Here is a 15,324-nt window from a genome sequence, read left to right on the forward strand (position 1 = left end):
GCTCCCCAGTCTAACCATACCCAGCCTCGCTCTTCCACCCACCTCTGCTGTGGTGGAGCACAAGCAACCCCCTGGGGGCTACAGGCCCCCTCTCAAAGCCTGGGGCATTCAAGCGCTCCTACTCAGACACTATAGCTTATTACAGACACAAAAGAACATCTCTACAGTTGGCTTTTTCCTGCAAGCTTCAACCATGACAGGGAGAACACTATGGCTCATTACACCATCTACCGACTCAATCAAATAGGCCATGGCTTACTCTTACAAGCATCACCCACCGTCTCGGAGATTAAGCTGGGGGTCCCAATACAATTCACATTGCTGGGAAGAGGTGAAGACAGCAGGACACAGGCAACCCAAGGGGACACTCCTTTTTAGGCGAGAAACAGATGTTACAGACAGCTCCACCTGTGAGGGGTCTCCCCCTTCCACTGCAGACCCCTGGGATGATCGGAGAGCTGCTCAGAGTCTGTGCAGAGACATTCCAGCAGAGAGTAGGTGCAGCAGAGATCTGGTGCCTGCCAATCGGAGGTTTCTGCAACTGACACCATCCTGATCACTCTGGTGCACGGAGCCACGTCTGCTTGGGACCCAGCCTTCTAGCAGTAACCTTAGCATCACCCCCACCAGGCTGGGGAGGGAGGGGGCGCTCCCCGTGTGGAGCCCTGTAACTAGGGGCTGAGCATGCCTCCTACCCGGCATGGGAGTTGAACAGAGGAGAAGCCCCAGACGCCAAGGCACCACTTGGGAATCCTGGGGCGAATGCCTCAGTGGGCCATAGGTGTGGGGGGAGAACCTTGGCTGACCAGCAGCTCTGGCCTGCCTACACAGACCCAGGCCACTGAGACGAACCCCTGCCTGCACCACTGGGAATCAGCAGTCCCCATACTGGTGGAACAGCCCCCAGTGATTTACAAATTCAATGCAATCCTCATCAAATTACCAACATCATACTTCACAGATCTAGGAAAATTAATTCTATGCTTCGTTTAAAATCAGAAAAGAGCCCGAATAGCCAAAGCAATCTTAAGCAAAATGGACAAATCTGGAGTTGAGTCTGACTGCATTCTAACTTTTGCTATTTAAATAAAGGAGTTAAAGGAGTATATTTAGGTTCTTTAGCACCTCAACAAATTAGGAATACCAATTAATTCTTGGTAATAAATTACAGCCTGGACTAGTAATTATTTCAGCTATTTAAAAATAATCTTTTGCTCCCAGCTAAAATCTCCCCTCCTGTTTTATTTTTTTCATGGCATTTATCACTAGCTGGCACATAATATGCATTTACTTATTTGCTTATTGTCTGTCTCCCCTTCTATTAATAGAATTTAAGCTCCATGAGGGCAATAGCTTTGTTCTCTCTTGCTCACTGCTCCACTTCTAGGCCTTAAGATAATAACTGGTACATGGTAGTGGTTCAAAAAGTACTTGTTGAATGAAGTTCCTACTAACTAATGGGTATTATCTGAGTGACTAAAATTTTATGAGCGCCCATTATGTGTCAAGCCCTGTGCTAGTAAAGTATGGCAACAGAGTTGTTATCTATGATTTTATAGAGCTAACAGTCATAGATAAAACTTCAGACAATTTTATATTGACCAGGATATTTTCTTTATTAAACTGTTGTATAATTACTTCACTACGATCTGGCATGATTTATTACATTTAGTAACATTTTATAACAAAAAGTTATCTTCAAAATGTAGTATCCTAATCCAAGTATCACAAACATCGCACAAACTACTCCACTCACTTTTAGAAACCATCCCTAAGGATCACTTGATGCCAGGAGTTTGAGACTAGCCTGGCCAACATAGTGAGACTCTGTCTCTAATAAAATTTTTTAAAAAAGAAAAAGAAACCATCCCTAATAGGAATGTAGGAGGAGCCGACACTTCTGAGGGTAGTTGACAGTAGCAGATTGAATGCTTCCTAACAAGTCTCTACTTCCAAATTTTTCTCAGGAGTTCTCCTTTGGTTCTTTCCCACAAGTGTTGTCTTTAATTACAAGGATAATTACTATTGACTCCTTTTAAAAAAAAAAATGCTGAGCATTTCTTCTTTATATATGATACGTTCATGTAAATAATCAGATCTTTTGGAGAATCACACACCAGTTCCCCTGATCATAGTAGCTTTGCAGGATGCTGACATTACTCAAAGTCTGGCAGGCAGCTTCCAATTCTCCCTCGCGGAACACATGGTAGTAACGATGAAACACTGGGCTTGGGTCATGGGACCCTACTGGACCCAATGGCTCAACAGGTTTGTCTTTATTAGGGTTTCCCCTAAGGTGCCAGGGAACCAGTACATCTTGAGAATGAAAAGTAGTCCTGTTAGTATGAACAGGCAGCTTGGAATTTGTAACTTTCCTTGAATCACATCCTCCCTCCTGAGAGTCATTAATGGAGGGGACAGAAGATACTGAGTCTTGAGTGCCCATGTCAGGCATTTGCTCCACATGCAACCCTTGCACTGAGGCATCGCTGTTTATCTCCTCTTTCTTTTCTTGGCTAATTCTGTTTCCTCTAAGATATTTGGACTTCTGCTTTTTATATTCTTGTTCCATCGCCCAGACGTAAACGAGTGCCTTCCCACCAGGTCTCAGGAGTCGAACAAGTTCTTGGAGAGCTGCCACCCTACGTTCCTAAATAAAAAAAAACAACACAAAACAAAACAGAAAATATTGCCATTTATCAACCAAAGGAGACATAGAGAAGAAATGAGAAAATATAACTGACTGTAAGACTGTTTTCAATTAGGATAAACAATAAGAAAACCTAACATCTGTAGGTTTAAAGTAAGGCATTTTAAAGTGAATGAGACTTGGGGTAGAAAAAATGCAAAAACGTGCAGCAATTAAAGCACAGAATCCCATCAGGCCTGTTTAAGTAAACATGACTCCCACGTAGCCCATCTTCATTCTGCACGCTCTCTTACAAACAGGGCAAATTGTGTGACAAGAGAATGGAAAGAAACGAAAAGCTAAAACAGGGTCCCAAATCAGTAAAATCCATGAACTTTTCCTACCATTTCGGCTACAAGTTCTTAGAGAAAGAGAGACAGTGCTTACTACTGTTGCAAAATGGTGAATAACAGCAATGGAGATACAGGCATCACAAGACCCACTGCGGACTGGTACTGCCAGCGCATCACAGACAAAGGCCTGAAAGTGCTTCTCTCTACAAATGTCCACAAGGTTTTGGCTACGATCACAACCCATCTGCAATAGAGAAATAAAGAATTTTTTAAATATCACAAAAAAGTAAGAGCTATGAGCTTATTCCATTACCTTAAACTCATCAGACAGATTTCGTATTCGCTGTGAAATGGTCTGAGACCATGATGTTATCAGTGCTTACAGTAAGTACAAAGTCAGAATATATAATTATTCAGAGCGACGTTTATTACCTTGGCAGACATCAAACAGAATTCAAATTGGTAAATGGAAACAAAATGACTAAAATAAAAATGATAGCAGTGGAAATAGGAGGTCCAAGTTTGCATCTAATTGATCGCCATTCTGAATCTAGATCTTTCTGTAATATCACACATTTAAAACTGGAAATTGGCCGGGCGCGGTGGCTCACGCCTGTAATCCTAGCACTCTGGGAGGCCGAGGCGGGCGGATTGCTCGAGGTTGGGAGTTCGAAACCATCCTGAGCGAGACCCTGTCTCTACTAAAAATAGAAAGAAATTAATTGACCAACTAAAAATATATATACAAAAAACTAGCCGGGCATGGTGGCACATGCCTGTAGTCCCAGCTACTTGGGAGGCTGAGGCAGGAGGATCGTTTGAGCCCAGGAGTTTGAGGTTGCTGTGAGCTAGGCTGTCGCCACGGCACTCACTCTAGCCTGGGCAACAAAAGTGAGACTCTGTCTCAAAAAAAATAAAATAAAATAAAAATAAAAAATAAAACTGGAAATTATCCCATAAACATATACATTTAGTCTTTTGCAGGAGCTACTCTCATTATTATATATACTATATTGTGATGACCCAGAGAGCAGGAGGATGGATGATTTTTTTTTTCTGTTTCTTTATACTTTCCAACATGTATTCCTTTAATAATCAGAAAATGAAATGCCAAAACAACAAAAAAACAAAATAATTTTTTCATTTTTTAAAACTATTAAGTCTTTTTCTGCTAAACACCAAAGTTTATCAAGAATAAAGTGCTGAATTTGAAATTCATAAAATGCTATTTAATAAAACCTTTTAGTGTAACCAACAATCCTATGAGAATGATGGCACTGAAGGCAGCTAGCAGATGCTTTCATCTCAAGCAGGTGAGGCCTTAAGTGCCTTATGCATGTGTCTGGGTCTGTGGGAAGTATGTGGGGGTTGGGAATTCCCATCTTCTCTCTAGTTTTGTTGTTTTTATGCATAGTTTTGCTGTTCTAAGAATATCACTTATGTATGTATAAATACACACACACACACTGCAATGTGCCCATGTAAATTAGGAATCAGAGAGGCTTAAGAAACATTAAATTGCTAGTTAATAATCATTCCCAAATAATTTCTTCTTAACTCAATCACTATAATAGGGAAAAGAATTATATAAGCAGATTTAGTCAAATAGAAGTGGCTTCCAAGGTTATATTTATTCATTTAATTTTTTGATATAATGAGCATTAATCCTAGGGTTCCAACCTCAGCCATTCTGAGAATAAAGAATATGAATACTCATATCAAAACAATTCTTACTGAGTTAAATCACATCGCCATGCTAGTCATACTTAATGAGTTTGCTCACTTTGTAATTGGTAGTAAGCTGCTTCTACATTCCATCCTGAAGCTGCTTTAATTTGTAAAGTGGAATAAAAGATACCAAACTAGAGGTAAAGTATAGCAATTTCTCTTTGATATATTTTAAGATGTAAAAGTACTAAGGCACCATTAAGGCACCAGTGGCACAATTCCCAATTAATGGTTCCCTTTAACTGTGTAAGATACATGCCTGGCTTATTTTATTTATTTTCATCCATATTCTATACCACTCAGCCAACAGTCACTACATCAAGATGACAATACCATTCAAATAATAGGCATATTATATTCTGGTGCTTTTTGTTACATTTAAATTCAGTTCATAGAATCAGAAGTTCCAGTTTTAGCTATACCTTGCTAAAAGTCAACAGGAAGAAATCCAACCTACCTATAAAACAAATCCTCACACCTAGGGCTCCATAGTCACTCAGAGATGGAAAGTTATTATCTGAGAACCACAGATAAGACAGAGCAAGAACAACAGCCAAACAAAATAAGAGAAAATCTCCCTCTCCTTCTTGCCAGACCTTTATAGCTATTTGTACAGAGCACTCCTTTTCACCAATAAAAGAGAGCATGGGCAATTTTAATAATAAAGCACCAGGTCTACTGTAGATTCCCCACTGACCAACAACCTGACTCATGCCTGGCTCAGTTCTTTTATCTTTCACTTATTTTGCCTAAGTCTTCCATATGCTATAGTCAAATTGTCACTAGTTTTTTCTCTTCTCTATTTTTAAATTTCTTTAAGTTTTTATACTAAGGATGGTACTAAGTATTTGAAAATCTCCCTAATTATGTTGCATGAATCAGCAAAAGGACAGAAAATGTCTTATTTATAAAAACCTACATATATTCAAGGACTCATGGAAAGCTACATATTTCTGTATGCTGGGTAGAAATCAATGATATCAAAACAGATATTAGGCTTAAAATGTATACTTTTACTCCTATATAATTTTTTAAATTCTCAAAAAATTAAATATGCAATTCTGGAAGTACAGGTTAACATGTAAAAATATTCAATATAGTAATCATAGGTACAAACTAAAACAAGGCTCCTTTTTCTCCTATTAAACTATCAAAAATATTTTAAAACCAAAATATACCACAGTGATGGCAGTGTGAAAACTTATTCTCATATAATGTTGGTGACAAATGGAATTGGCTCAACCATTTAAAAGAGCAATTAGACAAACCATGTTTTTAAAGAAAAAAACAATGTTCACAACTTTTGGCCAAATAGTTATTCTTCTAGAAATTTATCCTAGGAAAATAAAAAGTAGGGAAAAAGCTAACCAGGCTAATAACGACTGCCTTTTCCTGAGGACTCACTATGGATTAAAGCATATTCTTTGTATCAATCCACTTAATCCTTATAATACACTTTAAATTAGGTATTATTATCATCATATTACAGATAAGGAAACTTCATCTCAAAGAAAATAAGTAATTTGCCCTAAGCTGATCAGTAATTAAGTGGTAGAATGGAGATTTAAAACTTATTTTTTCTCTTTCCCAAAATCCATATTCTTCCTTCTTGTCCCACTGTCTCTCAATATACATGTTCATTATGATGTCATTTGTAATAACTCCAAACTGAACACAACCAAAAGTCCAGTAACATCCACCTAACAGAATATTACAAAGTCCAAGTTTCTTTAATACATGGTATCAGGAAAACTGGATATTAACATGCAGAAGGATGAAATTAGACCCTTATCTCGCACCATATACAAATATCAACTCAAAATGGATTAAAGACGTAAATGTAAATAAGAACTGAAACTGTGAAACTGCTAGAAGTAAACAAAGGGGGAAAGCTCCATAATGTTGGTCTGCGCAAGAAATTTTCAGATATGATCGCAAAAGCATAGGCAACAAAAGCAAAAATAAACAAACGGTGTTAGAGCAAACTAAAAAGCTTCAGCACAGCAAAGGAAACAATCAACAGAGCAAAGAGATAACCTACGGAATAGGAGAAAATACTTGCAAACCATATATCTGATAAGGGCTTAATATCCAAAATATATAAGGAGTTCAAAGAACTCAATAGCAAGAAAACAATCTCATTTTAAAATGGACAAAAGATCTGAATATGTATTTCTCAAAAGAAGACATACAAATGGCTAACAAGTATATGAAACAATGCTCGACATCACTAATCATCAGGGAAATGCAAATTAAAACCACAATGAAACATCATCTCACACCTGTTAAAATGGCCATTACAAAAAAGACAAAAGGTAAGTGATAAGTGTTGACAAAGTGTGAAGAAAAGGGAACCCTTGCACACTGTTGGTGGGAATATAAATTATAGCCACCATGGAAAACAATATGAAGGTTGCTCAAAATTTTAAAATTAGAACTACCATATGATCCAACAATCCCACTGTTGGGTATATATCCAACAGAAATGAAATCAGTAATGTCAAAGAGGTATCTGCACTCCCATGTTCATTGCAGCATTATAAAGATATGCAATCAACCTAAGTGTCCATCAGCAGATGAACAGATAAGGAAAACATGGAATATATACACAATGGAATATTACTCAGACATAAAAAGGAAGGAAATCCTGCTATTTACAACAACATGGATAAACCTGGAAGACATTATGTGAAGTAAAATAAGACAGACATGGAAGGCAAATACCACATGATCTCACATCTATATGGAATCTAGAAAAGTTGATCTCATAAGAACTAGAATAGAATGATGGTTACCAGGGGCTGGGGTAGTTTGGGGGGTTGGGGAGATGTTGGTCAAAGGAGTCAAAATTTCATTCAGTTAGACAGGAGGAATAAGTTCCAGAGATCTATTTTACAACAAGGTGACTATAGTTAATAACAATATTAAACAATATTTTAAAAATGCTAGGCCAGGCGTGGTGGCTCACGCCTGTAATCCTAGCACTCTGGAAGGCCGAGGTGGGCGGATCACTCGAGGTCAGGAGTTCGAAACCAGCCTGAGCAAGAGTGAGACCCCGTCTCTACTATAAATAGAAAGAAATTAATTGGCCATCTGATATATATAGAAAAAAAAATTAGCCGGGCATAGTGGCACATGCCTGTAGTCCCAGCTACTAGGGAGGCTGAGGCAGGAGGATTGCTTGAGCCCAGGAGTTTGAGGTTGCTGTGAGCAAGGCTGATGCCATGGCACTCACTCTAGCCTAGGCAACAAAGTGAGACTCTGTCTCAAAAAAAAAAAAAAAAAAATGCTAAGAGAGTGGATGTTAAGGTTTCTCACCAAAAAATGATAACTATGTGATGTAATGCATGTTAATTTGCTAGATTTAGTTAATCTGCAATGTATATATACTTTAAAACATCATATTGTACATGATAAATGCATATAATTTCATCTGTCAATTTAAAAAAATAAAAGAAAAATAGAGAAAAAAAGATATCATATTATATATAAAGTCCAAAAACACTACATGACTACATATCAAAATGGAAATATTAAGTGATATAAATGAGTTATCAAATTCTATGCAACTTAATGTAAAACATTTATAGGAAAAACACTAGACAGATATTCATCACAATAAACTGGTTTATTAGGGTGATAGGATTATAGGCAAATACCTTTCCTCTCGTCAATTTTCTGAATGATGGTTATATTTTTTATTTCTTAAAAATATACATTTTAAAAACTATTAAGAAAATATGCAATTATAGGAAAATCAGACTGGCAATATGCAGTTTAAAGTACAGAGAAACAAGCAAAGGCTACATAAAGCACAGTGAAAAGAGTATCCTACAGGTTGAGTATCCCTTATTCGAAATGCCTGGGACCAGAAGTGTTTTGGATTTCAGCTATGTTTGGATTTTGGAATATTTGTACAACACACACAATGGTTGAGCATCCCTAATCTAAAGAAACAAAATCTGAAATGCTCCAGTGAGTATTTCTTTTGAATGTCATACCAGAGCTCAAAAAAGTTCAGGTTTTAAAGCATTTCAGATTTGGAATTTCTATATTAGGGATGCACAACCTGTAAACTCTAGATTTGAATCCTGGCTTCAGCAATAACTAGCTGAACAACCTAGGAAAGCTACTTAATAACCCAGAGCCTCTCCTTCCTCATCTAAAAAATAAGAAAAAAATATTTCTCAGGGTTAATATGAGACTCAAATAAACTGATCTATATGAAATATTTTATTAACCACAAAAGTGCTGTGCAAATGCTGATTATTATAACATAAGGAACAAGGGGTGGAGAGAAACTCTTGTTCTGGATGCTAGATATAAAGAGAAATCTATGTCCTAAACAAAGTATCTTATCCTGAGTTAAGGCCCACCCATTATGAGGCTGTGAAATTCCTTCAAGGTTGCAGAACACAGCACTGAATATTCTGGCTTTCATGTAAGAAACTGAAAGTAAATTCACAAGTTTGCTCCTCATCATTCAACAATTAATAAGCTTCTACTATATGCCAAGTAAGTAGAGAACAAAACAGACACGATTCCTGCCAGCTCTCTGACTTGACATCCTGCTGCTGTCTGTCACCACAGCCAGCCTTTAAGATCTCTCTTATCAGAGTACCAGAGAGCAGCAGTCCTCAACCTTTTTGGCACCAGGGACCAGTTTCATGGAAGACAATTTTTCCACAGAACAGGGAGGAGGGAGAGTGATGGTTTGGGGAATGACTCAAGCGTGTTACATTTATTGTGCAGTCAAACCTCCCTGCTAATGACAATCTGTATTTGCAGCCACTCCCCAGCGCTAGCATCACCACCTCAGCTCCACCTCACATCATAAGGCATTAGATTCTCATAAGAAGCGTGCAACCTAGATCCCTTGCATGCAGTTTACAGTAGGGTTCAGGATCCAGTGAGAATCTAATGCCGCTGCTGATCTCACAGGAGGCAGAGCTCAGACAGTGATGCGAGGGATGGAGAGTGGCTGTAAATACAGATGAAGCTTCATTCACTGGCCACCATTCACCTCCTGCTGTGCGTGCAGTTCCTAACAAGCCATGGACTGGTGCTGGTCCACGGCCCAGGGGTTGGGGACTCCAGCCGTAGAGTATGGACTCTAGAGTCAGAGATGAGATTCTAAGACTTGCCCTGACACTAGGTGATCGTGGGCATGTCATAAATGAGTCTCAGTTTTCCCATCTGTAAAATGGAGATAGTAATACCAATCTCATAGATTATATATGTGAGAAAACACGGCACAACACTTGGCATACAGCAGGTACTTGACATTGTCGGTTTCCTTTCTGTTCTTCTTTCCTTTACTGGGAAAGTCAATATAGTTTAAAAATAAAACAAAACAAATACAGAGATGTACAGAATAGGCCTATATAAACATATCTCCAATTCTTACAGATTCCTGGCATTATTGAGTGTTATATTTGTAATACCAACTATATACCGCCACATCTAGGAAACAAATTTGAACTGAATGTGCTCTGAAATCAATGCACAAAACAACCACATAGTGAATGAGTATGTACATTCTGGGTATGCACAGCTCACCTACTTTTCGTATTGCTATATAGGCAATGAGTCTCCTGAAGGTATAAAATCTTTGCCTATAACTCTAAAAATAAAGCCAACAGCTAGAGGTGACGAGAGAAATGAAGAGTAAGTGAAAAATAAAAAAAGAAATGGTCCCTAGCTAGAAAATAAAAATTTTGAATTAAAGAGTAAATGAGCAAAACCAGGTGTGGCTCAGATCTACGATAAGAAAAGATTTATCGCGTACATTTCTTACAGAAATCAAAAACTGTTTATCAAACTCTTCTCATGAGAGCCCAAGCCAGTGTAGAAAATGCATTTTGTTAAGAAAATGATATGTAATAGTGATATTAAGAATTTTTTAGATTTTTAACCTATTCTACATTTGAAAACCTAGAATAAATGCCACAGGTCACATCCCCTCATTTCATGAATGTCAAGCAATGGACATATTTTCATGCTCAAAAATGGTTACTCAAAATATACTCAAATATCATTGTTCCATCCAAGTTAGAGCCTCAGCAGCTTCAAAAAGACAAGCTTCCCTATTATCACACATAATTCCATCTTCCGGTATAATAAAAGCCTCAACTCAGTCAGACAAGTAGTTTTCATTCACTCATTGAACCAACGCTTCGTGAGCCTATCCTGGGGATCAGACAATGCAGTGAGCTCGGGGGAACAGCAGGCAGGAAGGACAACGTGTAGCCTGCTGCTGATAAAATGAACGTGGATAATAGATAGTGAGCATGCTTATGATTTTCTGATCCTTCCAAACATATTCCTTCTTGAAATAGCTTCAGATTTTTGGTTCAAGTATCCTGTTTATCAAGAAATCATCCTCACTTGCAGCAGAATAATGTTCTCATTATGACTAAATCAGTGTGGTTGACTTCAATCTAATTTCACTGTCACAAATGACACCTGACTAGATAAAATCATGGACCGTAGATTATCAACAAGAAAGTACATGATATAGCACATCTCATATTTTCCTCAAAATATAATTTATTAAAAAAAATAAAAATTAAAATTAAAAAAAAAAAGTACAAAAGCAGAGCCTATTGAGAAACATATTTGGATAGTTACCTTTAGATTGAAACACCAGAAGATATCACCTTGTTTTGAACTGTGATTACAGTTATGATTTTAAGTGACACATCAAAAACCTCTTTGTTTGTTCATAGATTATATATGTGAGAAAACACAGTACAACACTTGGCATACAGCAGGTACTTGACGCTGTCAGTTTCCTTTCTGTAATTCTTTACTTTGATGTGAACAAACTTAACTCACTAGACCTTATTCTTTTTTTTTTTTTTTTTTTTTTTTTTTTTTTTTTTTGAGACAGAGTCTTGCTTTGTTGCCCAGGCTAGAGTGAGTGCCGTGGCGTCAGCCTAGCTCACAGCAACCTCAAACTCCTGGGCTCAAGCAATCCTGCTGCCTCAGCCTCCTGAGTAGCTGGGACTACAGGCATGCGCCACCATGCCTGGCTAATTTTTTCTATATGTATTAGTTGGCCAATTAATTTCTTTGTATTTATAGTAGAGACGAGGTCTCGCTCTTGCTCAGGCTGGTTTCGAACTCCTGACCTCAAGTGATCCGCCCGCCTCGGCCTCCCAGAGTGCTAGGATTACAGGCGTGAGCCACCGCGCCCGGCCACTAGACCTTATTCTTTATAAACTAAAACTTCATTGTAAACATGATAACAATATATGAATAACAGTGTCTTATCTAGATGAAAAGCTATTCTTTAATCTGCCTTTTAATGCACAAACTCTACACTTCCTCAATTGCAGTATAGCCAGCCCTCTGTATTTGTAGGTTCCACATCCGTGGATTTAACCAAACATGGTCAAAAATATTTTAAAAATAAAAATTCTGTCTATTGAATATATACAGACTTTTTTCCTTGTCATTATTCCCTAAACAATACAGTAAAACAACTATTTACTTAGCAATTACATTGTATTAAGTATTGTAAGTAATCTAGAGGTGATTTTAAATATGCAAGAAGATAAATTAATACAAAGGTTATATGCAAATACTATGCAATTTTATATCAGGACTGCAGCATCTGCAAATTTTGGTATCCACAGGGATTGTGGAACCAATTCTCCATGGATACTGAGGGATGAATGTAGTTTTTTCAATGTGCTTCCTAAGCAGTCTTCGGTGATTGTGACTAGAGGTATTTGAGGTATATGATCCAACATAGAGCAGCCACCGTAGCTCATGTGCGGTGACAAATATGTCATCTCTTAGCAGAATGGTGTATTATTTTTCTCTTTTACACTAAACCTTTTATGATCGTTAAGGATATACTTATTATTTGACTTCAATTTGATATACCAAGGGACAACTGCAGTAGCTTTCTTCATGTAGGTACATAACTTCTAGGATGGAGTAAAAATAAGGATTATAAGCAATCTGACATACTCTCAGAACCCAGGAATGTAGACTACGTTCATTCTCCTTATCTACTCCTTTACTCCAGTCCTTCCTCCCCTAATCCTGAGGAAGGGAAACTCCGGTCCTCACAGAGCAGTGTCAATGTGAGTATTTACAACAATGCACTACAGCAGGAAGAATGTTCTACTTCCTAGCACAGCAGGAAAAAAGTGGTTCATAGAAAAAGAAATGATAGCAACTAAAAACAGATACTTTGGAGTCAGTCAGAAATGGCTTCAAATCCTGGGTCTAGCACTATTGGTCAAGTTTTTAATCTATTTGAGCCTTAGTTTCCTCAACAGTAAGACATCAATAAATTATAAACTTTTTTTCTACTATGAGTAAAATTTGGAGTCAGAAGGCATAGGCTGAAATTCCAGTTATGTCCCCTAATTATATGACATCAGAGAACTAATATAACTAACCTCTGTGAGCTCCAGTTTCTTCATGTATAAAAGATGGATGAAAATATCTGCTTTATCTTTCCCATACTTAGGGCAATCCAAGCAAAGAAAATGGTTCCTATAAAAATCTTTCTAATCTGTAAAGAGTTATATAACTGCAAAGTAGTTTTACTGATAAAATAATCTTATTGGAAACCAAAATCTAATGGGAGAAAAAGACTATAATGATGGCATAAATTTCTAGAGGAATAAGAAAGAATGGTGGTGTTCATTAATTTTCCATCTATTTATCACTTTTCTGCAACGACCTAAAAAACAGCATTAGATCATGAGAAAGAAAGATGATAATAACCACTGCAAATTAAGCGAAAAGAAAGTCAGAAGCAATATTACTTGCCATATATAACTCCTTATTGATGCCAAGATACTTTCCATTCCCACATCCAATATCAGCCACTATTGAACCACTTGGCAAAGCCTCCAGAAACTCCACGATGAGCGGCCATGGGCTGTGTCTCGTGCTGCTGAAGTGCCTGGCAATCTCTTCATAAACTTGATGGACGTGCTCTTGCTCCAGCTGTGAGGCCTCTTTATCATTCTCTGGAAATGAGGGAGGAGACTCTTTCCTCTGGCTGTCACAGACCAAAGGGTAACCTAAATGAAAAAATGAAGCAATATAAAACTTTCCTTTTTATCCAAATGACTCAGAAGGTAACAAGTTTTCCTAAAAGAAAAAGGGAATCAAAGCAAATTTGGTGACTGGGGGTAGATAGTCTCTAATTTGTCAGTTTAAAAAAAAAAGCTCTTTCCCTAATAAATCCAATTATATGTGTGAGGGGATCTAACATAAAAAGAAGGGGAGATAATGCATTTACAACAAAACACACTAAAATGACTATAATTCTGCATCTGGCCTAAGATGGTGCCTATTTCATCTTGGGGTTAAAGAGTCCTCTTATTCAAGGAGGCATCTTGATAGATCTGGCCCAATTGGAAAAACATTTAGCTAAATTAACAAGATTTAGGATGTTTCCCTTGGCAGGTGAAGGGGATAGGAGTGCTGGGGACCCTAGGACTCCCAAAAGAAGAATAAGACCTGGAAGCAAAGTGTCATTTGGCAATATTCACAGATATTTACTGAACACTTTTTGAAGCAGTTTGTATGGATTGTCTCAATCCTCACAGAAATACTATTGGATATGGACTATTACATTCATTTTACAGATGAGGAAGCACAAAGAAGTTAAATAATATTCCTAAAGTGTCAGATAGTAAATCATACAGCCAATATTTGAATCCATGTGGTGTGAACTCCAGAGCCCACATTCTCAATGACTACAGTATGTTACCCTCTTCAGTAGAATGAGCAAACCCCAAGATGAACACCACCAAGCAGAGGCAACGGCAGATGAAATCTAGGATATAAATGTCTCATGTTAATGTTCAAGTTGTTCCCTGTTCTCTGTAATAATGTCTAATACGAATTTTAAATCCTTGCCTGTTCTCTGCTATGCTATAATCTCCCTTTGTCTTCTGCCAAAGTCTGTGACGTACAACATCTTTTTATGGGTAGTGTTCTAGAGAATAAAGGAAGAAGGAGTAATACTACCAGAGAAACTACAGGCAAGACTAAGGCAATAATTAGAAATCACATGACAGCAAACAATTTGCCTGCAACATTGATGGCTTCAGGAATGAACGTAAAACAAACCTCTTTTCCTAAATATAACTAGAGTATGCCAAACTTTGAGAAAGCCTAAAATGGGGATGGGAGTATCTAGTGCCTATTAAGGGATAATGGGAAAATCTAAACATTTTGAATTGATATTTAAGAAAAGGGTAGCTCCAAAAAGCTTGAGGACTCTAAGGCACACATGTGGAAAACAGATAGGTTGCATTATGTTGATTAAATTAGAATTATGATTATACTGTGATATATTACATTATAATTTATCCTATTACTCATCTTAGTAAAAGTTTATTCTCTTGGAAATTATGAACTTCTAAGTTACCTAAAGAAATAAGCAACCTTATCATCACTTAAAAATCTACAAATTTTGACCAAAAGTATGCAAAGGATGACCTTGAACTTAAAAAAAAAAAACCTCACTAATCATCAGGGAAATGCAAATTAAAACCACAAGATATCATCTCATACCCATCAAATGGCTGTTCTCAAAGAGATAAAAAATACCAAATGTTGGTGAGGATGTAGAGA

The 15,324-nt window shown here is 37.4% G+C and overlaps 1 protein-coding gene across 2 annotated transcripts in view; it reads right to left on the minus strand.

Annotated features, from left to right (window-relative positions):
* Positions 1-1,468: 1,468 nt before the first annotated feature.
* The window catches only part of ALKBH8 (alkB homolog 8, tRNA methyltransferase), a 55,003-nt gene continuing 41,147 nt past the window's right edge, over positions 1,469-15,324 (minus strand). For both annotated transcript variants that reach the window (XM_012773713.2, XM_012773714.2), the window contains exons 10-12: positions 13,504-13,760; positions 3,077-3,226; positions 1,469-2,650 (exon numbers count right to left, since the gene is read on the minus strand). In XM_012773713.2, coding sequence (XP_012629167.2) covers positions 2,093-2,650; positions 3,077-3,226; positions 13,504-13,760 — 965 coding nt within the window. In that variant the 3' untranslated portion in view covers positions 1,469-2,092. The remainder of the gene's footprint in view (positions 2,651-3,076; positions 3,227-13,503; positions 13,761-15,324) is intronic.

Source organism: Microcebus murinus, chromosome 4 (assembly GCF_040939455.1).
Source record: "Microcebus murinus isolate Inina chromosome 4, M.murinus_Inina_mat1.0, whole genome shotgun sequence".
NCBI lineage: Eukaryota > Metazoa > Chordata > Mammalia > Primates > Cheirogaleidae > Microcebus > Microcebus murinus.